The sequence below is a fragment of the Nelusetta ayraudi genome, unplaced genomic scaffold (genome assembly GCF_046127955.1).
Source record: "Nelusetta ayraudi isolate G7.1 ecotype Tasmania unplaced genomic scaffold, CSIRO-AGI_Nayr_v1 ptg000092l, whole genome shotgun sequence".
NCBI classification, from domain to species: domain Eukaryota; kingdom Metazoa; phylum Chordata; class Actinopteri; order Tetraodontiformes; family Monacanthidae; genus Nelusetta; species Nelusetta ayraudi.
The window spans coordinates 1,380,443-1,403,847 of record NW_027466142.1 but is presented as its reverse complement, the minus strand read 5'-3'; the positions used below and the strand labels follow the sequence as shown (position 1 = coordinate 1,403,847).

The window sequence follows — 23,405 nt, the reverse complement described above, 5'->3', positions numbered from 1 at the left end:
GTTGTTCGAGACATTCCTTTGAGCCGTGTAGTACCAAGACACTTTGCCAGTGAAAATTGCCTTCAAGTACCAGTTTGATTTGTGTCGGGGTAGATAAGAGGCTCGCAACAGACCACCACGAACATGAAGTTCGCTTGATGTGTCACAGTTCTTATAGTTGTCAGAGATGTGCTGCACTCGTTGACCAAAGAAGAAAGAAGACAAATAAACAAGACAAACCGTCTACAGAAAAAAAAAAAACAAATACCCCTAAATACTGCCAAAGTAGTGATTTCTCAGATATTTAAAAGAAGCTAGGAGGAGGGTTCCTGCATCAATTCAGCATACCACGCTTTAGTTGCAGGGCCCAATAGTGGCAATGGGTTCCGAAGAAGCCCCAGTGTGCAAAGTATTCGCCACGTCCAGATAATTACAATTGTCCAACTGCAATATCACCCTCCATAAAGTCATATTTTTCAGTTTCTGTAGCGTGACTTGTTAGTGTGTTGTGTGTGTGTGTGTGTGTGTGTAATATATATAACAAAGTGCACTTTCTTGTTGCAAAGGCTGTGAGCTCATCAAGGGCAGAGACGTCATGAGAGAATGCCTGACAGTGTGCAGGTTCCTTTTTCCAGACTTTCACCAATGTGGAGAAGCGAGTTGGTTTCAACATTTTTCGCGCTCTGCACGTACATGTCAGGATTAATGAGCCGGGGCTGGTTATTTATTATTGTGCTCTCCGAGCAGTTTCGTGGGAGCCAAACCTCTCGAACGCACTCGTTGGCCACCGGGTCACTTTTTCAGGGTGATGTTCAGGGTGCTCTGCGCTGCCTTGGCCGAGTCCCCTGCAGAGGTCAGCCAAGTTCCCTCCAACGTTTGCCCTCCATGGCCCCGGGTGTGATTTAGAATGTTTTGTGCTTTTGGGATGTAAATGAAGACGTGACCTGGTCGTGGTGTGAAGAGGCCAGTTTCAGCAGCGCATACAAACAAACCACTGCAGATGAAATTGCCTTCGGGCGGCGTTATGTAAAAAGCGCCTCTAAATCCACAAACAAATGGCTGGGTGCCCCTCTCGTTGTTTCCCACCAGAAGCCCCTTCGCATTTTCCACCGTTTGCGCTCCGTGAGAAGCGACAGGTTCTTCTCGATTGTTCAGAATTCCAGTGGCTCATTTTCAAAGAGTGCAGCAACAACCACAACATCCTTACAAGGTGGCTGCAATGCATGTTCCCGTGTATCCATCTTGAAAAGCACCAACCTTCAGAATTTTCAGTCTGTGGGAATGTGACATGATCATTTTCCAGTGTTGCAAAAGAGGCCAGGGATTGGTTATGGCCAAACTACCGCAAGCTGATCAACAAAGCGGCCACCAGGTGGACGCTGCAATCATGGCTATTGAAATATCACATTTTAATATCACAAGTCGTATCCCCACTCTTTCCCCCGCTGTTTCGAACGACGTGGCATGTCGCAGCCCATGGCACCATGAACACCCGCGTGTTGCCACTCACAGCAACCAAGAAGCTGAGCAACGTTACCAACCCGGTCAGCTGGCCAATTCTGATCAACTTCCACGTTCTATATTAATGCAGACCCATAATGATACTGTAAATTGTCCTTTTTGAGTGAAACTGTTGCGTTGGGAAATACGCAACTGTGCTGTTGAGGTTAAAGAAGACAAAGTGATTGACACGACAGCTTCTCAGTGAATTGTGGGACGCGGATGTTGCCGCTTGTTTGCTGTGTTTTCTTGCCTCAAAACAACACCTGGCCACTGGTTACAGTCTCACCACCTGTCCGTCCGACCCACCATGCACACACACACACACACACACACACACACACACACACACACACCTGACCCAATAATTCACCAAGCAGCAATGTGGTGACTGCAGCGGCAGTACAGTACGCAGCTTTGTGCTAAAAATAAAAAGGTCACAGAAAGTTAAAAGAAATAAAACATTTGAAAAGAAATTCTAAATTTACGATGTTTTGCATTTATGATATTTTACGCATACTCAGTTCAAGCAGGTGACGCCCATAACAGTTTTTGTAGCTAAGTGTGGATGGGGGAGGGGTCACATCTTCGTTAGAAATCTGTTGGTGTCCCTTGTTTACGTTTTTGGCTTGATTTTTTTTTCTGCATACAAATAGAACAAGAGGTAGAAAACCCAAAGTGTTTATTGGAAACTATACCTTATTAAAACGTACATGAAAGGCAGTGATTATTTACTGAAAATGACCAGCTAACCTGCTTCGAATTCCAGATCGGAGCCTGTCAGCCTGTTGTAAGGGCAGACCAAGAATAGAAATTAGTGCATTAGTCCACATATGTTTTAGACATTATGCCGGAGTCAGCAGCACCCACTTCCTGGCTCCTGTAGGGCGTTGGGTCCCGAGTTCCGGAAGGACTTCAGGTGATGAAATGTTCTCTCTGTCGGCTTTATTACGGGTCTCCATGTTCGTTTTGCAACGTGCCCTCTCTGTGACCCAACATTTACTGTCCCCAGTCAGCTGTCTGTCTCTGACAAGCCAAGAAGCCCTCCAACCCTCCCTCCCCGCAACCAACCAGCCTCACAATGACAAAATAGCCTAAAATTGACAAGGAGGCAACTTGAGACAATGTTGAGACACAAAAGACACGCTAACTTTTCAGATGTCGTGGATCAGATTCACACTCTTCTTCTGAGGTCCGTTTTGGAAATAATTAGTTGGGTCAAAGGGTTAGAAGATGTATTTATTTTTTTTATTTTTCACCCTTTTTTTTTTATTTTATTTATTTTTTTAGCTAATCACCATCACCCAAATATTTTGCACAAGAGTGCGTTACAAACCTAATGATCCTAATGATCACAAAAAAGAAACAAGAATTAAGTTTACCATGCAGGATGTAACTGGATTTTAAAATTTGGTTCTACAAAATGAAATCAAAGCAAGTGTAGATGTAAAATGTAAAACAAAGGCTTTCAATGCAAACTGTGCAGCACTGTTCAGAATCTTATCAGAAAGATCTGCAGGTCACAGGTTTGCAAAGCCCTCTGCTCTTTGACATGCGATGATGCATTCGTTTTCCCTTTCCAGAAAATCCCTCCTGGAGATATTTACACACCCGACTCAGATCTTTTTTTTTTTTTCTTCCTCTTTAAGTGGTCTCTGGGTGGCCGTGGGACGGTGCCGGACAAAAGATAAATCTGCTCTGTTTTCACTCACAGGAAACAGCCGCGCTGAACAACACTTATCTCCACTAATCCATTATCCCACTCTGCATCTGGCTTCGCTGGGCCTCCATACATCTTCATTTTTGGACCTTTCACTGGGTCTGATCACACACCTGAACCTCCAATGAGCAGACATTAATGAATTATCACCGCACAAACTCCTGCCTCTTGTTCACCTGACTTCATATGCTGAGCAAATTGGCCAAGAAAAACACAGAGGAAAGATTTGGAATGCGTTAACACCCAATGGATTCATGTTTCATTCTGCTGGTTGTATGTGTAGTCTTTCAGAGGCGTTGAGTTCCTTCTATCTGTTGAACTCCTATTTGGGACGATTTTGTAGCATTAGACATTGCATCATTATCCATATTCAGCCTAGGCAGCTGAAAAGTCAAAGTTCACCATCTTTCACCCACGACTTCAATCACTGCACAAAGTGAAACAGCGATAAGCTAAAAAAGGTGGAAATACTTCTCTGCATTTACAGCATCAAAACATAGCTGTGATGTTATTTTTGATTCGATAAACTGCTGTCGGTGTCCTGTAGCAAGCTGCGACACGTCAGCGTTTAACTAAACTCAGTTGAAAAGTGTTGACCTATTATCCTATTTTTGCCACAACTAACCCCCTCCCTCCGCCTTCCTCCCAGACTCTGTCTCTCCGCCTCTTCCTCATTAATGGGCTCTGATTGGTCCTGCCATCGATGAACGCCGATCATTTCTTGTGTCATTTGAAGGTGGATTTGGGAGATTTCATTATGAGCAGACCAGCTGCCTTACAGGACCTCACGCTGCTCTGAGGCACTGACACAAATTGTATGTCCAAACTACTTGCGTATGTGTGTGTGTGTGTGTGTGTGCAGTTGCAAGTGTGTCAGCGCGTCCAGCGGCTGTAAATAAGTGAGATGTCACCTGCTGCTGCTGCTGCTGCTGCTGCTGCAGAGTGCTCAGCAGGCCGACTCGCAGAGCCGCGCTCCGCTCATAGCTGCCGCTGAAAGAGTTGGCTTGACTTTCACAACACGAGCAAATGATGGGCGCGCACCCATGTGTGTGTGTGTGTGTGTGTGTGTGTGTGTGTGTGTGTGTGTGTGTGTGTGTGTGTGTGTGTGTGTGTGTGGCAGGCGTATTTCATGGCTGTTACTGGAGAAGTACTTCAAAAGCACCAGTGGAATGTGCAACAAAGTAATACAACCACGCCGAGAGTCGTCGGCTTCCGCAGTCGCTACATCATGGATGTCAAACGGCCGGCGACCTGCTGTAAATACCGCAGAGGGCCGTGACACTCGGCCGCGGTCTGCACCTGTGGAGGGAAGACGTGTTTCTCTGTTAAAAATATACGATTGTAAAAAGAAAGAAAGAAATTGCGACATGTTCCAAGTATATATTTATATATGTATTAAAGTGCTTTGACTACATACATACATACATCACAGTAAACATATATAGATACACACACACATACACACAGAAAGAAAACTTTACATTTTTGCATTTGCATTTATAGCCTTTGATTTTTATTCTTAAAGTGATTTCTCATTTTCTAATGTATAATACATCAACATATACTTTTCATTTAATTTATTTCTATTTAAATGTTATTTGTTTAGCAATTTAAAGAATTTACACATTTTTTCAGAAAGAAAGTAAAACAATAGCCTCGGACTGAGCTGCGCCATCCAGCTCATCGTTGTCTTTAAAGTTATATAAAGTGAAAATTGACAGTTATAAGTGTGTGTATGTATACATATATCTTGTCCCCTTTGACATGACTAATTAGTCACCAAACTGACCTCGGCAGAATGAAGGGTGTGAATCTGTTCCGTGACATCTGAAAAGTTAACAAGTCTTTTGTGTCTCAACAATATATCAAATTGATCGAGGATGATTTTGCAACCAGATGACAGAGCCGCTAACCAGTCGGTGAGCATCGACACAGCTGAGTGCGTGAGACAGGTGCGGCCTGAATGTCCAGCCTTCAGGGTCTCTGCCATCTCCGCCATGAGAGGAATCCCCGACTGGGCCTGGGCCTGAAGACAGGTAGAGACGCCATGTGTAAATTTGTCCCTGTCAGTGAAGCCTGGAGATGGAGTGCACTGTCGCGCAGAAATAGTGCACGCGTGGGCGCTGCTGAGGTATCCTTAACACACTCCCCCTGCCCCGCAAAGAAATAAGAAATAAATAATAATAATAATAACAATAATAATAATAATAATAATAATAATAATAATAATAACGTGACAGGAGTAATCAGCAGGCCGTGTCGAATCCAAACCTTGGATCGTGACCCCGGCAAGGTCCCAGTGGACCGGAACAATGGACCCTTCATCCAATCAAGACTTTTGAATCTGAACCTTTATGTTGCAGTTCGAGCGCCGCCCCGTCATTATGGAAAAAGAAAAAGCAATTTGTTTTTTATGCCTTAAGATTGGTTCAAAAGAGAGCATTGCACAACAATTTAAACTCCAAAAAATATGCAACCGACAAATATTTCAATGTTTGAAATCCATCCATCTGTCACACAGAACAGGACAGAATTATCCTTTAAATTCATCCCTCAATGCTGTAACTGCTGTATTTCATTTCTCCTTATTATTATCAAAGTTTTACTGAGTTCTGCGGTTGAAGCCGAAGGAAACTGCAGTCGCTACCTTCCAGGTCAAGGCACCTGTGAAGATTGTTGTTCCATAGACTTGGTTGCTTGATGCAAAAACACAGTGGACTGATATGCAGCATCTCCACTTGTAGACTTGTGTTGTTGAACTTTGCACTTCAGTCGGGCCTCGGTTGCCGCTGGGTCTGTGGGAATGGAGAGTCGACCTGCAGCGCCGGCCGCGTTTGCACTGGGGACGCAGGTTTTCCTCACAGAGCGCCACAAATATAGCATGATGCGGCTATTTTTAGTGCTCGTTGACAGGAAGCGCGGGCAGAGATGAGGGACTCAAACGTGTTGACGCACTAAATCAATATTTCAGTGGTGGCTTCGCACCGTCGGCAAGGGGTGGTGGTGGGGGGAGGGTTTGGGGGGGGGGTACGGGATCATCTGTGGCACATAACACATGACTGTTAGCGTTTCCTGTCCTCCTGCGTGTTTATGTCCTCTAATGTATTAATAGGTTGCAACTATTCAGGACGGAGCTCAGGTGTCGCCGTTGCTCTTACAAATTTGGGCGAAGCCTGAGCCAAAAAAATCTATCAACTAATGCATTATTGGCTGGAATCCAGTCCACCTGAGCTCACCTGCAGACCTGCTTCGCACCTGCCTGGCCTGCTCAGGCGCAACAATGCAGGGCCCGGATGGAAGTGCCAGCTTAGCAGAGATATGAACTGCTCCGGCACGTCAGTCGCCGTGCTGAGTGATGCAGTGACAAGTGTGCTGAGCGGTGAGGGAGGAGGGAGGAGGGAGGAGAGGGACGATGACATAAGCAGCAAAGCACGAGGGCAACAAAATATCAGTGGAGCGTCGCGAGCGTGCCTCATCGATCGCGTGCCTCTGTGGTGAGGCTGACCCGTTTGGACTGCTGACACAGGAAGGTGTTTGGACCACGTGGTCGTGGTCCGGCGTCGCGTTGCAAACTGGAAGCGGCTCGCAGGTTCCCTCGCCCGTCGCCAGCTCGTCTTCTCTAGTCACGTCGCCGGGACGTCGGCGAATATTGCACATAGCGTTTCGATCCGAATGCGGCCCAAACCAGAGGGAGAAGACAAAGCCCTGACCTTTGACCTCTTGCGGGTTTTTCCAGTGATTAATAGTTGATGGTTTCTTACATCTGCATCTGTATTGCCTTTGACCTTTGACCTCTTGTATCCCCCCGATGATTTACAGTTGATGGTTTCTTACTTATGCATCCACATTGCAATATTCATCATCATCACCGTCAATGTCTGAGACATTGCCGCAGTTCGCAAGTCACATGACACTTGTGATGGCTGAGCTGTTTGGATAAACTGCACTGTGACATGTCATTGAAGAGGCTTGTACTTCCTAGAATGCATATTACATGATGCCAATTTGGACAACATTTTCTGCAATTATTATGATGAAGGTAATTTATTCTCACTTACGCTACTGTTCACTGATTGGTGTAATTATGGTAAAAGGCTATCAGTGAATTATTAAAAACACAAACCATTTGCATATCATAATTGATTTGTCATGCATTAAATTATTTAAGTTTTAATTTGCGGATTTGTGGACTTTGTGTGTGACTCTCTTTCCAAAGTTTTAAATTTGTGAGTTGCATCATGGGACGGATCACATGTTTTTTCGCGAAGCGGTCATTAATATTTGACTAATTATTCATTTTATTAATGATTTAGATTATAACTTTTTAAATCAATTAATGCTCCCAATCAAATCCTCTCCACCTGTTGCAGCTCTTCTGTGTCCTTTCACTCCTGTGGTGAAAGTCCCTAACATTCACCACTTGGTGGCAGCATTGAACCGTTTATCGAATGTTCCTATGTTGGCGCTGGATGGCTCTTCTCCTCCTCAGCCATGGTGAATAAATGTTGCCAGTGCAACGCAGCGACATTCCAACACGCTCAGGTCAGCGTCTGAGAGGTTCAAAGAAAGATTTTTATTTTTAAATTCATTTTATTCTTGATTTGCTGCCTCTCTTCCCGAGGTTTCACAAATTAAGGTCACACACGACGCATCGCATAATTTCTATTATTCGCTTTTTTGAACCCTGTTATTCCACTACAGGATTACGGATTTTATGCACATTTAAGAAAAAATTAAAAAAAATAAATAAATAAATAAATGCCTAAAGTATATTTCATGTTTTTCAAAGGCCTTCTCTTCGTCTCGCAGCTAATGCCCATGGAAATTAGTTATTATTTATTAGTTATGTAATTAATGAATTCCAATATATATGACTTGCACCGATGTCTTTGATAAATAAAACATCAAAGCCGCGTCTTCATTTCATTGACAAGCTGATTGAGTTAAATTTTATTTTATTTATGTACGTCTGTTTTGCCTTTCACGGATAAAATCATCTTCAGTTTAAATTATTTTCTTTGTAAAGGTGCGACAGCGTATTGTTGATTTATACCAAAATATCATGTAGATGCACACACATTTTTTCTTCCGTGACCGGCTGTATCGACCAGTTGGATTGGGAGTCGCGTACTGACGGGTAAAGATGACTAAATAACCATCCTTAGTCGTCACACCCGGTGTACATGCATTTATTTTCTTTCAAAGTGTGCGGGAATTATTTTGGCAGATGAGGAAACCAGTGCTTCTGTTTGGTTCAAGCTCATTTTATTAACTGTTTTTTTTTGTTTTTTGTTTTTTTTTAATTATTATTATTATTGTTTAAGAATCTTTACATTGTCACGTGTTTCACTTAAAGGTCATTTGTGCTCAGTTAAAGTTTTGCAAAAGTCACATTTAGTGGAAAATGATTGTATAATCTAAATTCATATAAATAACATTTAAGACATAAATTGTAAATAAAAAGCAGTTTTCCTCCTCCGGTTGCTCATGAAACCACAACTCGGTTGCAATAACACAGAATTAGCAGGCCACAGTTGAAAATAAAGCTATTTTATTGTCAATGCATTCAACATGATTAGATAAACTATCAAGTAGTAAATTTCCGCAAAAGGAAGAAACACTGAAACTATTCCCCACTGACACAAAATATTACACTTTGTATTTCAAATAAAACAGATTATGTACACCGTAATAGACTGCTTCTTAAATCAATATCATTTCATAGTACATGCACTCTGAATTATAGCCTGACGTGATTTCCCAAACTTGAGTCCGTTTTCAACGTCGACATGAGGGGGGAAGAAACCTTCGCTGCGTTTTCAAAACGTGACTTGTGACTAACATCTGCATTTCCTCTCTATATTTGCAATTATATGATATAAAATACAACTTACTGTACATTTACACATATCTAAATCTTCCCTTATTCTCAAACTTTTAAGTGCTTCATAAATAGATTCATTTTTGAAGTTGGAATGCATTTGCATACACCCAGGACAAGACATTTTTTGTACAGGGGAACAAAAGTAAACATACTGAAAAAAAGTAGATTCGGAGGATCATCATCGTCCAAAAGTGAAAACAAGTGCAAGGGGTGTCGGTGTGTCTTTTATCTCCAGTCGGATGCTTTTTTTTAAAATTATTTTTCTTTAATCCAGGTGTGGCCAAAGTCCCTCCTTAGTACAAAAACAATTGTTCCCTCCAACACAAGTCTTTGAGAGTCAGTTATGGGAGGTCATGTGACGTGACAGGTGATGCCGCTCCCGGAAGGACTCGTTGCAAATGGGACACTTGAGCTTCTCCTCGCGCCGCCGCTTCACCAGGGGCTCCATGGCGAACTCCTTTTTGTGGTGGGAGCGCATGTGGTAAACCAAGTCCGAGGTCATGCGGAAGGAGGCGTTGCACTTGGCGCACCAGTTCTGTGCCGGCAGGCAGAGCGAGGTGAAGGACGGCGGCAGCAGGGTGAGTGCCGACGGCATCTGCAGCTGGATGGGGCCACCGGAGCTCTTGGGCCAGAAGGCCGTGGCGTAGACGAAGGGGTTCTGCTTGGCCATGCCGCCCGGCACGGGGCAGTTGGCGCCCAGCTCAGCGCCCTGCAGCTTGGCGGCGAGGTGGTCAGCTTGGTAGAGTCTGCTGGAGGTGATGGTGTCGCCCACCGCCGGGTGGCAGTCCAGCAGCTTGGGCGGCATCACCAGCGGGGAGATCTGGGGGAAGGAGGAGGAGGAGCGCGACGGCTGGCTGAAGGCGCTCTTCCTCTCGCCGCCGCCGTTGCCCTCGCCCTGCTGGGCCACCGAGGTGAAGGCGCTGCCCATGGGCGAGGCCTGCGGCGGCTGGGTTTCCGACAGCACCTGCCGGATGTTGAGGTGCTTCTCCGGCGGGTTGCTGCTGGGCCGTCCTCCGTCTTTGTTCTCGGAATTGGAGCTGGGCAGGTTTTTGTTGCCACCGCTGTGATGCTTCAGGTTCTGGCCCGACTTCTTGACCTCGGTGAAGGCGCTACGCTTGCCCTCACCCGGCGGCGGCACCGAGCCAGTGGGGGAGAAAGACCTGTGGTTCTCCTCCAGGCCGTAAGCGCCTCTGTAGTTCTGCGCCGACGTGGCCAGCTCGTCTTTGGATTTGGCCTGCGGATGGCTCGGCGCCCGACACTCTCGCTCCTCCATTTCGGAGAACTTCCTCTTCCCCGAGCTCAGATCACTGCAGACCTCGGCCTCCTTGTCGCTGGGCGGGCTGGTGCGGTTGTTCTCCAGGTCCCTGGCCAGGTTGTGAAAGTCCGTGGACGGTTTGTTGCCATCCGGAGGGCTGCCGAAGCCCTCGGAGCGGCCCAGCTTGGGGCTGGTCCTGGTCGGGGTGGCGTTTGGTCGCTCTGCACCGCTCTCTTTGCTGGGCTCCTCGTCGGCCCCCGTGATGCTCTGCAGTCTTTTGGTGCAGCGGAACCGGAGATGGGCCAGAAACGGGAACTCAAACTGGAACCGCTGGCTGCAGTCTGGACACGAGTAGTGGGATGAACCTGGAAGGAAACGCAAGGAATTAGCTTGGGCGGGGTGGGGTGGGGGGGGATCCACATTTGTCGTGGTAGAATTTCAACATTTCATTACAACATAGTGTATCCCAAACTTACCTTTGCCTTTAGCAGGAGCTCTGCTGGAGCTGAGCAGCAGCAGGTCGATGAGGTCTTTGCCGTACCACACCAGCAGCTCCTCGTCCTTCTCAATGCGGCGCAGCGATCGGTAGAAGAGCTGGCCGTTCTTCACGTAGGCCTCCAGGTTCTGCTCCTCTTTGTCCCTGGCCGACTGCACGAGCCGCAGCCACATCAAACCCTCCGAGGTGCTGTTGGCTGCTGAAGTGTCCACCTGCATAGGCAAACAGTGAGCTATATTTACAATGCTGCAACATTATTTATATGTATTATACATTTTGTGTAATGGCAGTAATCATTGTGGGGCTTGATTTAAAAATAATTATAATTTCAACTGCTTTTATATTTTTAATAGAAAGTTATAATTAAAGCAAGAAAAGTTAGATGTAGACTACTGATTTAATACAATAAAAATGAATACATTTAGAAATTGGCATTTTGCCAATTTATTTTGACCTACAAAATTTAAAATATTTTTCTCAAGCAAGATTTTCTTGCACTTCATTTAAATGTTTGTTTAAACTGAAAAAACAACTGCAACTGATCTTATTTCTGGACAAATTGTCATGAATTTCACGGAATAGCCTTTTAACGTTGTGCAAATTCGCTGACGACCATTAAGTCTCTGTTGGTATTTTGTTGATCGTTATGGAGACTTCGGCGTCGCAATAAACGGTGAGCATAAAAGGATAAAAAAAATAATAATAATAATAAAAAAAAAGGAATCAAATCAAAGCGATCCCTCGTTGAAAACAGTATAATTTCCTCGGCAACACGTCAAAGCAAAGTGGTCAAAGTGGTGGCGGCCGCTCACCCTGAAGATGTAGGGTGCTGTGCGTTTGTCGGTGGACTTGAGCGCCACGAAGGCGATGCTGTCGTACAGCGACGTGTGGCTCAGCACGCACGGCCCGAAGATGGCGTTCTCCGGGATGTCACACGTGGTGTAGACGCTAGTGAAGATGTCCGTCAGACACTGCTGCACCGCCTTGGCGTCTCCGTCCCACACCAACTTCTGAGAGCTCGACTCCTCCATGGCCCTGCGCACACACAAGCACACAAGCAGGAGACCGTCAGGCGTGTACGTGGTTGTGAATGTTTGTGTTTTAATAGGGGAAAAATATATACTATAATAATAATAATAATAATAATAATAATAATAATAATAATAATAATAATAATAATAATAATAATATGTATGTATATATATATATATATTCATAGATATATATTTGACTTATTGAAATGTGTTTTTTTTTTTTTTTAAATCTACTTGGTTAAAAAAGCCAAAGCATATTTAAAAGGCTCGTTTGTGGATTTTCGCCTTCAGTCTCTGTTGATGGAAAATAAATCTCTTCCTGGACAGATTGGCAAAACCAGCTGTCAGGGGCGTCATTAGGGGCCCATTCCCTTTTTCCCCCTCTCCTCCCATTTTTGGCCAGACTTTCTAATTAATTCAAACCCCATAATAAGTGGCGGAATATAGTAATAATGTGGTTTAACGTGTAAATTTAAAACATTCAAAAAACATAACCTATCCCCAAATATATTCGCAATATTTTTTTTAAAAACAAAACTATATTATTATTATTATTATTATTATTATTATTATTATTATTATTATTATTATTATTATTATTATTATTTGCCTCCACAGCTTTATTATTGAGTGAAAGTGCTACCCTAAAATAATAATAATAATAATAATAATAATAATAATAATAATAATAATAATAATAATAATAATAATAATAATAGTGATTAATCAATTGTCTTTCCCAGACAATTGATAAAATTGTTTTCCCCTAATTTTTTACAAGAAAAATAAAAGCCGAATTTCTCAAATGAAAAGCTGCATTTAGCCTCGCTAATCACCGTGTTGTATCGGTGTTATTTTCTCTTCCTCCGGACCCCAGCACCTCCGTGTCTAATGGCTTTCAAGTGGCCGCTCAAAGTCAGTGATTGCCGTCAGCCTTCCTTCCATCCATCCATCCATCCTTCCTCCCTCTCCTTTTCTGCCGTACACACGGCAGCGTAACGCCGCCTCATTAGCATAATCCGCCACGTTCCCCTCTGAGACTGTAATTAAAGCAGCAGGACCAGTTAATTATTTCTTTTCTCCCCTTTTCGAACCGCTGAATGTGTGTTTAGGCGGCTGCGCCGCTTTGCACTCCTCCCTTTGCGCCGTTTAAAAGGGCTGCAGCAGGCAGGGGAAAAAAGAACCGTGCACGGAGACCCGCAGCTGACGGCCACTGAGGGCTGGAGCCATAAATTACCAGCAGAATAGTGAATACTGCTATAGAAATAAAGACATAAAACAACTACAAGGGGGAGAAATCGGCTGTCAAAGCTCTGCTGCACGGAAGCAAATCAGGCCTTAAACAGAATGTCTCAATATCTTCAATATTAAATTCTAGTTCAGTTGAACCAAATGTATTTTAGCACTTTAAAATAAAAATCCCAAAAAAAAAAAAAGATTCTACACACTTGCCTTAATAAATTACTATTACTCTTCTCCCCCATTTCAGCTATTCTGCGTCTAATTTAGATTTCTCTTTCCCCGAAATCGTTCATCCCACAGCTGCGAACACTCAGCTTTGAGTTCAGGAAAAAGGAACTCAAGCAAAAAAACACAAAAAAAACAACAACAACACACACACACAAAAAAAAAACCAATTAATTAAAAAGTTAATTTTGTTTTGGTTTTTTTAGCAACAGGAGGAAGCGAACTGAAATCTAATTTAAAGAGTTGATGTGGGCAGCAGCACCACGGTGACTCAACGCTGCCAGTCAAAGCCACGAAGGGCCCCGGTGCGGAGCCCACGAAATTATTATTACTATTTTAAAATTAGATTAGTTACGGTAAGGAAAAAAAAAAGAAAAAAAAAATTCTAAATGTGTGGATTTGGAAACTTTACCAAGTTATTAACAGGTGCTAAAAGGTTTATTTGTGGAAGCTTTTTTGCGCACTGTGCTGTGGAGAACCTTCCCATAACGATGCTCTACGCTGCGGACCGAGATGTGATTTTGTTTCTTTTCAGCCTCAGTTTTGCTGGAGCGGCTGTACAAACAGCAACCGGGCGAACCGCTATTATTCTGGTGATAAAGCTGCGGTGGTTGATGCCGGCCAGCAAAACGAGCCGGAGTACCGAGTGTCACCCACAAACTGGGGGAGGGAGGGCGATAGGGAGGGGAGGGGGGTCGGGGGGGAAGGGGGGGGTTCACCCATCTGCTGAAGCTGTGCCATGCTGGAAAAAAAAAATCCTGCCCTAAATCATCCCTGTGGCTCAACTGCTGGGGCGCATCTGCGTCGCGTTTCCCCTTCAACCTTCAACCTTCCCCATTCTTCCTTCTATGTGTTGTTAGATTTTTAAGAGCCTGCAGGATGTGGCCGCAATGTGCCATGCGAAGAAAAAAAGAATCCCTCCACCACCTCCACTCTCAAACTATCCACGCATACACACACACACACACACACACACACACACACACACACACACACACACACACACACACACACACACACACACGCAAACCTACCTTTCCGTCGACGAGGCGGCTGCAACAATAATCCACAACAAGAAGCGACGATTCAAAAACCAGCCGGAGAATTGGAGGCAGAGAAAAACAGCCCCCGAAACAGGCGGTGAATGGAAAAACGGGGGGGATTTGATAGAGGAGACGCTGCTGCTGCTGCTGCTGCTGCTGCTGCTGCTCCGCGCTGTCAGAACATCGCAGTGTGTGACCCCCCTGCGAGCTCTACCGCTGCTGCTGCTGCTGCTGCTGCTGCTGCTGAAAGTGACAGTGATGCTGCTGCTGCCGCTGCTGCTGATGCGAGTGCAGCCCGGGCGGGGTGGAGAGAGCTGCACGGATAAAGGGAGGAACCGAGAGAGAGGGAGAGAGAGCGAGGGGAGAGAGAGGAGGCGTGCAGATGGGGCTGGGGCCCGGTGCTGTGGCTGACTGGCTGACTGGCACACCGACACACACTTTTTGTTTGCGCCACATAATCTACCCAATGAGGCGTGTCACTCCGCGTCTCCTCCCTTTAACTCTTCACTGGCCCACTGTCATCTGACGCGATTTATGCGCGAGCGCTGAGGGGATAGAGACACCCGCCCACCCCCACCCGCATTACCAACCCCAACCACCCCCCACACCCCTCCCCACACTCTATCCCAACACCACCCCTCATACCCCCCACCCACCCCTTCCCATTATTATTGAAATTCTAATCACAATAGTTGGTGGATGTGTTGGAATAAATTGGCGTTTAAAGATTTTGTTTAGAGCAGAAATTAAACAGAAATCACAAAGATCATATTTGTAATAAGAACAAACATGGAATGGATTATTATTATTATTATTATGAATAATAATAATAATAATAATAATAATAATAATAATAATAATAATAATAATAATAATAATAATAATTTTCACGCTGCAATTTACACAATAGTTGATCAAAGCTATTATTTCAATTCAAACAACTACCCGAATTAAACTGTGACTATATTCATGACTTAATACTATTATTTAAATGGAGCTCCTCCGTGGTCCCTCCTCGCTCCGCACCGGACGATCCCGGGTCCCGGCAGTCTTCCGCAGACCCCCGCAGCCCGGGTGTCACCGCTGCCGCTGCTGCTGCTGCTTGCTGCCGTGCACACTAGGTGCACTGTGTCGGAGCTCATTTAGGGGGCGCCAGTGTATAATTTGCATTGAGTGAGCGCTGTGACGCGACGGGCAGGGGAGATGGAGGAGAGCAGGTCAGGTACAGCGAGTGATCCGCAGGATCGTTGAGACTGTCAGGGATCGACCTCAGTGAAGCAGTGAAGTGACTGCTCGGATCCGATTGTATTTTCCTCTTCTTAAAAAAATATGTGGTGGGGGTTTGATATTTCTCTGGGCTGATTTCAACAAAGCATCTGATATTCACAGAAATAATGAAAAACAAAAATTTTCCTTGCAAACCACAAATGACGATGGCAATAACAAAACAGTAATAATGAGTTTTATCTTTTAATTAGAATATAGTCTGTTTTCATTTGTTTTCATTTAAACCACATTTTGAGGTGTATTTATTTTTGGCTTTGTTATAATTTCTGCAGCAAAGCAGGAAGGGGAGCTTTTACTTTGTGAAAAACAAAAACACGCAAATGACTGAAGTTTTTTTTTTTTTTTTAATTTAGCAAGGCATCACTCCACATTGTCAGTTCATGACAATGTTTTTTTGTTTTTGTTGATTTTTTTTTTTTTTTTTTTGCAACTTTGAGCCACTTCAGTCACACGGCTACAGAAGGAACTGGAGGTTAAAGGTCAAGAGCAGCTATAATAAAAAACACCAATAAACCACATGTACACTCCCTCTGCAAAGACCCGAAAGCAACGTGCTATTTTTTCAGGGAAGTGCAGCAGGTCAAGGTGCTGCATTTGAATCCATTTGGTAAAATTATTTTGAGCCTAAACTCATTACAAGTTGCAAAGTGACACAAAAACACAAGACAAGAAATTAAAATGAATTTAACATATTTTCAATAATTTAAAAATAATGTATTGATCGAGCATAAAAGATTTATTTGTTCACCCGGGAAACCTTCCTCTGTGTCAGCGGTTTTATTGTGAAATTCTCTCTTCGGAGGGATGATATTCCTCCCACATTGTCCGCTCATTAACAAAAAAACAATTGACAGATGCAGTGTGATTACAGTTTTAAATTTGGGAAGATCAACTCAAAGCATCCTGTCATGGACTGAATTATCAGTGTGTACAGCAAACAAAAAAATTGTGGAGCAGGAATAAATTCACACACACACACACACTCTCTCTCTCACACACACACATACTGTTGAATGATAGAATTTCGTTATCACAGTTTGTTTGTGGCCGCTGCTGCTTTGTGGCGCTTATTAAAAGGCATGACTCAAAAAAGATCCACTCCAGATTTTTTAAAATTGTTTCATGATACAATTTATTTGCATGTATTTATCATTAAAAAAAAAAACAAACCAATCAAGTCACACATTTGATCATCCACATAAAATAATTTGTCTGCAAAGTGTTTATTTTATGGAAAAACCATCGGATCATTGTAACCCTTTAACCCTTTTCAGTTTTGGGGTGTTGGAGGCACTTAAAGGGCCAGTGCAAAACATTTAAATGCACCTGTTTAAATGCATCAAAGTCTCCAGTTGGATCTGCTCAGGTTAAAAGTAAACCATTTATTGCAATCTGCATTCCTGCCATTAGGTGCTACTAAATCTTAAACACTACTGTAGGTCAGGAGTGGGCAGACTTTTAAACTGGTGGGTCACAATGGGTTCTAAAATTTGCCACAGGGGCTGGAGCAGCACCAGATGGATGGAGTGTTTTGGTGAGCCACTTCATAGGAAGAAAAAACACATCATATATCACATCATGGGATATGTGGAAAACATGTTGCTGTAATGTCTATTTAAAATGAACAAAGCGTTACAACAAAATATCTGTCTTTGAAGCGGCACAGTGTTTAGGTCTTTATTGAAATGACTCTGAAAACATTGATGAAATACAGCTATTGTATTACTCACTTACTATTAATATAATTTCTTTAAGTTCAACGGGCCACACTAGAAAGCTTAATGGCCCTCGGGCCACAGTTTGCCCATCCCTGAACTAGGTCCTTCAGTGTGAAGTTAGAAACAGTGTTCATGTTAATGCCTGTTTGTTAGACGTCCTGCTGGATCTCTCGTCAGTCTTATACCAGCAGGGGTGTGAGGTCACTTCCTCCTGAGCCTCGGGCACCTTTTAGTTGGCACACAACTGGAAAAACAAACCAAACAAAACAAGAACTTAGGCAAAAACTGACCAGGAAATGACGACACGCCACCTCGCAAACAGTTGCCCAAGCATTTCCTGCATGAGCCAGTTGAACTTCCTGTCAGCGCTGCTGAAAGAAACAGCCCGTGCAGAGCGCAGGCCTGAGCCCCGACCGTGATCAACTCCCCGTCGCCGTGCAACATCTTGCGGCTGCGATCTCGTGCACGAGCGCATCAGCGAGAGCGAGATGAAAAAGACTGTGACGGGAGCACATCTCTGTCAGCCACCATGCTTTAATATTCTTAACACTGTACAAACCCGATCAAAAATCCTTGGAAAAGTCAAACTTTTTTTGTCTTTCATCTCCTTGTGGTGACAAAACGCCGAGCCGAGCCGCAGTGTGACGCCAGGGCCACAACAAAAGCCTTCTCACCTCGGGCCGCAGCCGAGTGGCAGCGCTGCGCCCGGGACGCTCTGTCGCCGAGCGCCGCCTCATGAAATATGCGGCGTGCAATTTCTGGTTTTTTTTTCCATCGTAGGGAAGAAAAAGGCAGATAAAAGGTGCATTGATCTGGGACGTGTCAGCACATTGCAAACACAGTCAGTCAGTCACCAGCACGTTGCTGTTGCAGTTATTGTGGCTGTCACTGCACTTTGTTTGTTTTTTTGTTTTTTGTTTTTTGTTTTTTTTAAAGACCCAACATGTCCACATACACACTCAATGTGAAGCCAGACAGACACACAAACTAAAATACAGAAAACCGTGGCTTTTAATTTTCTCCTGGGTTTTTAATGAACGTGTGAATCTGCTGAACACCTCAAATCTGGACAAAAAAAACAAGAATATATTAAAATAATTAAACTGATGGCATTTGAAAAAAAAAAAGGTTTTAATTAACTTTACAATCCTCTCTTATTTTACAAGTAATGGATGAAAGACTTTTTGATTTCAACCTCAATATATTTGCACTTTAAGAAAACTTGCAGAATATTTGTGTGATATGATGATTTCTTGAATTTTCTGTCTCTCTCTCTCTCTCTCTCTCTCTCTCTCTCTCTCTCTCTCTCTCTCTCTCTCTTTTCTAATCTATGTACCACGCTGGTCTGAACCCCCTCACCGGCAGTTAATAATAAATGAAAAAACAAGCGCAAGCGATGCTGCTTCCTTGTCCAGCTCGGCATCCTCGGCGGGCACGCACGCTCACATTCACACTCACCAGTGTTTTCAGCGCTCGCCGCGGCTGTGACACCAGAGTCGCTCTGTTGGCGTGGAGAGCCTGAAGTGAGATACGACCTGCAGACACTTTTACTTCCTGCTGGTGCCGCCGCATTGGAGAGCATTTTAAACATAGAAAAAAATCTGAAAAAAGAAGAAGAAGTCAAAGGTGACGAGTTGTGTCCTCACTCATCCATCTATTTGTTTTGGTTTTGTTTTACAGATAAAAATGTTGCTGATTTTTTTTTTTTTTGGGGGGGGTTGAGATTTTTAGATTGTGCGAGAAAATATGAAAAAAACAAAATAGATAATGGAGCGATGTGTCCTCTACGTTCTTGTAGTTTTTTGCTGTCATAGCATCAAATACTTTTTGATGGTATGGAAACACACACACAAAATTTTAACCAAATATAAGAAGACGCACAATAACTAAGTAACCAAATCAGCCACAGGAGGTCACTGCAACAGACAACACCAAGTGACAAAGTGACAAAGAGCTTCCGAGTCTCAACGCTCAGAGTGTCGGAGGAGGAAAAGTGAGACGAGGAGTGACTTGCAGCGTTCATGAGGTGCCGCCACCGCCGCAGACCTTTCAGTCTCTTTCCAACCAAGGGCAGGAGAGGCGAGAAGAGACAAGAGGAGAGCATCCACTTTGAGGAGGAAGCACCGCTTCACACGTGGCCAAGTTTGGCAGAAGAAAGGAGAGACGAGCACACGGCGGGGGGACCAAGGTGGCCAGAGCTCCGCAGGCAAGACCAGAAGATCTGGAGTCCTCCTCGCATGTTCCGGCCCAACTGACGCTAAGCTGGACCTTCCTGTTTACAGGATAACCCTGTAATCCTGTAAAAGTCAAGACTGCAGTTGCCCCAAGGTCAAAGTGCAGTCATCACAAACAGCCCATTGGCACAAGTGTTGTTTTCTTTCCTCCATTTTCTGAAGAAGTGCAGAAAGCAAAAGAAGCAGACAACAAACTTTTCTCATTGACGGAATAGAGACACACTTTCTGCACATCAACACCGACCTGATGCTTCACCTCCATTCTCCTCAACTTCAAAATGTCTTCAAGTAGAGTAACAAATAAAAATAAACTATAGTCTCTTTTCTACCTGAGGTATAAAATAAAATGAAATGGCCATTTTTGCTGAGTTCCAAGGTGATCGCAGACAGTTCATCACTTCATCTGGTCCTTATTTGGAAGAATGTTCTAATGTAAACAAGTTAATTATTATTAGTGATGATTCTGTGTGAAGTCAGATCTTCTCTGTGCGCTGCGGAGGTCAGCGGGTGCAGCGGTTCTCCTGTCTTCAGCTCCGTCTGTCAAAATCTCTCCCTCAGACGGCCGCAGATTCAAAGAGACACGGCGATGAGCCACATTCCAGCGGGTAGCGCCCCCTCCCCTCGCCCCCCGCTACCACAGCATCTCTCTGGTTGCTTCTCACTCCGTCACACATGCAGCGTCCCGCTGCCAGACGCACTGAACAGAGCGCCATTGTTTTCCTCCAGCACGGAGGACGGTTCCCTTTTAGACGCCGAATCTGTGACCTGCAAATTTATGTCCCGGCGTGGAATGGATGGGCCTGACAGCTGCGGGGGGAATGTGCGAAGTGCGAGATGGACTCGGTGTCGCTCACTGCCGGCTTCGGAGGATTTTACTAATAGTGGTAGAAAAATGGACCACGCACAAACAAACAAAATGTATGAAATCAAAAGTAATTTGGGTTTCGCGTTCAATACATCTTCTATCACGTGACGCCACAAAGGTTTATTTTCTTGAAGTTTGTTTCTCTTTGATTCTCATTCACTCTTTTCAAACAGCATCACTCACTCGCTTGCCATTAACGTGTTTTCACGAGAATGAAAATATAATTGGCCGCTTAAAAAAGAAAAAATTCTGAAATAGCCGCTTTCAGCCGCTCTTCTAGCTGGCAAAATATCATGGAATACATTTTACAGGATTACAGGGTTATCCTGTAAACAGGGTTGTGTCTGTAGGTATTTTGTCAAAAATTTACAACACTTGCTTGCAAACAAACTTCATGGAAAAATCAGCAAATCAGCCATTTGAAGCTGTTTGTTTGCTTTTTTACTTTTCTTAAACTGAACAATATAAGCACTGATATATTGGGATAAACTGTAATAGCCAGACTGTTTTCAACACATGAAATTAAATAATTATAATGAGTCTGTTACAAAATGGAACAAAATTAGTCCCTAATGCAAATAGTTTAAACCCTTGGTTGTAATCTGCCGATTTTAGATACAAACATAGTGGACGCATGACAATGGATTTCCACACTGGCAGTAATTCCCACATTTAGCTTTGAGTTAAGCAACCTGTTTAATCCCTCGCACTGCGCGTTAAATTAACTCGTCGTCCTCCTCGATGACATCAAAAGGTTCGAAAAGAAGCCGGGAAAAAAAATGGGTAGAGGGGGGAAAATGAGGGGGGAGACTGAACATGGGGGGAGAAAATGGGAAGGAATGAATTAATAATGAGCCACTTTTATACCGGATCCAGCGATTATACAAATGGGGGAAACGGCCAAAAAATATTCTGTATGGCATATGGCACTTCAGCTGCCATATGTGCCAGTTTTCACAAAAATTGGCAGTGACGTCCACGATGGTCAGTGGTAACTGCCAAAAACACAGCGAGGCCTGAACAGAGGGAGAGTGAGGGAGAGGGAGAGGAGGAGTGTGAGTGGCGGTGAAGGTGGGAGTGGGGGACGGGGGGCTTCAATAGCTTTTTTGGCTGGCCTCAACTCTTCCCTCCGCAGCTTCAGCTGCTCTCACTACAAAGACAGTCAGAGGCAAAGAGTTGTTGAGCAAGTGACGAGGGGAAGGAAAGAAAAGTCACCGAAAGAAGTCAAGGGTTCGCTGGTTCAGTCGGTCCGTGTCGGATCCAGGACCTTAGTTCTCGTTGTTGTGTCTGTATGTGCTGCGTCTTGCGTTTGATTGGCAGCTGGGTCTGGCTTCCACCGTGTGTTACGGTGTCCCACCACATCTGGAGAGCAATTAAAGAACAGAAAAACACAACAACAACAATAGACAAACTCATCCTGTTATGATTGCGGTGAATGGATTTGTAAAGGTGTGAGATCTGTCGATAGGTGTTCTTTCACAAATGTTTTAATGATTCTCATTTTGAAGACCCCCCTTGGAAAAGTTTGACGTTAACAGCTGAAACTGGAACCAACTTCTTTCACAATGCAAACGTCCTCTGTGGAACCAATTTTAAACCGGTTCTGCAAATAAGTATTCTTATTTGGAGGCAGTGTACAAGAAAAAACAAGCAAGCAGACTCACATCTCAAGCTGCAATGAAACTAACCCCAGTGTGAATGCACATATGTAATGTCTATACTGGTCTGCAGATAAAACCATTCAGAAGGTCCCTTTATTGCTGGGAACTGCCGTCAAGCTCTGGAGCTCACAAGAAACCATGTCATGATGGACAAATTCAGTTCTTCCTCCAAGTGAGCTGTGTGTTTTTTGTGTCACGATGTCTTGAGGGAGACCACCTGACATGGTATTTGGCCCATTCCAGTTTCCGCACTACCCATTTCCATGACCTATAATTCTCTAATGACGGGGACTGTTTTCTTTAGTGCTTGAAATACTCAAATTTCAGGTGTCTCTCTATTGAAAATACTTCCTGGTCTCTATTGTTTGGATCGCTCGCACAGTTCCAGGTTACAACAACTACAGAGGTCGCAAACAAATCAGCGATCTTGCTTATTATATTTGGCGACAGCAACCCTGCGTTCCGTCCTGCAGTTATTCTGGGAGCAGTCCAGGCGCCGCATCCTGACCAGCGAGCTCCCGACTCAGTAATCTGCATCCTTCCAGGCAGAAATGTTTTCTTGCTGCTCTCTGAATGGACCCGGCGTGCCAAACAACCGCCAACTTTCCCTTCTGTGGCATGTACGTGCTTCCAAGAGTGGAGTGACATCAGCGTTTCCAGCGTGCATTTTGCTGCGACGCTTCTGAGAGGAACCTTTTCTCCAAACCTGTGCCACCTCTGGCTCAGACGAGCTGCCAGAGGCGCTCAGAGCTGAGCTGAGCTGAGCTGAGCTGCCATGGCAGGGCCTAATGTTCCAGGTTCCTTTGCCCCGGGGGCGCCCGCCCTGACGGAACCCAACCAAACAACAACACACACTTTTTTTTTTTTGCGAGGAGAGCTGCACGTCTGCCGCTGTCTGGGTTAGAAGAAGCTTCTGACTCCTCCCACTGCTCCACTTGGCTCTGCTGCCCCGTCACACGTAAGTGGGATCATGTAAACGGTTTATATTCTCCAGATGCGGAACGTGTGTTTGTATATCTTTGTTTTGCAAACATAAGTTTCGTCTGAATTTTTCACCACCAAATTTACAAATGCTTTTAATGTGTAGATGCTGAAAAATCGCCTTCTACGTCAGCGTGATTCACCATTTTTTCCCCCTTTCTCCACAAATGGATGCATTGTTGCAAGAAGTTCGACCCATATTTGTACACCCTGTATGGATAAAACCCAGCAGTGTTCATGATAATCAGCTACTAATGAAGTTGATTAAGAGGCTTCTGCGC

At 44.2% G+C, this 23,405-nt stretch overlaps 1 protein-coding gene and 1 long non-coding RNA gene across 2 annotated transcripts in view; one reads left to right on the top strand and one right to left on the bottom strand.

The window, feature by feature from the left end:
• Nucleotides 1-19,648, top strand: part of LOC142902159 (uncharacterized) — a 32,512-nt gene extending 12,864 nt beyond the window's left edge. The window contains exon 3 of the long non-coding RNA XR_012929058.1: nucleotides 18,749-19,648. This is a non-coding gene — a long non-coding RNA (uncharacterized LOC142902159). The remainder of the gene's footprint in view (nucleotides 1-18,748) is intronic.
• prdm8b (PR domain containing 8b) lies at nucleotides 8,550-14,845 on the bottom strand. The gene is made up of 4 exons (XM_076047210.1): nucleotides 14,370-14,845; nucleotides 11,647-11,869; nucleotides 10,815-11,046; nucleotides 8,550-10,703 (listed from the first exon to the last, which is right to left on the bottom strand). Exons 2-4 carry the CDS (start codon nucleotides 11,863-11,865, stop codon nucleotides 9,421-9,423), a joined length of 1,734 nt encoding a protein of 577 aa, XP_075903325.1. The 5' UTR covers nucleotides 11,866-11,869; nucleotides 14,370-14,845; the 3' UTR covers nucleotides 8,550-9,420.
• Nucleotides 19,649-23,405: the final 3,757 nt, after the last annotated feature.

Bases quoted from the DNA above. Each gene is read 5' to 3' on its own strand.
- prdm8b (XM_076047210.1), bottom strand. From the start codon at position 11,865: ATGGAGGAGTCGAGCTCTCAGAAGTTGGTGTGGGACGGAGACGCCAAG. The intron at 11,047-11,646 runs GTGAGCGGCCGC...TTGCCTATGCAG, and splicing joins CAGCACCCTACATCTTCAGG to GTGGACACTTCAGCAGCCAA. The intron at 10,704-10,814 runs GTAAGTTTGGGA...GTTTCCTTCCAG, and splicing joins AGCTCCTGCTAAAGGCAAAG to GTTCATCCCACTACTCGTGT.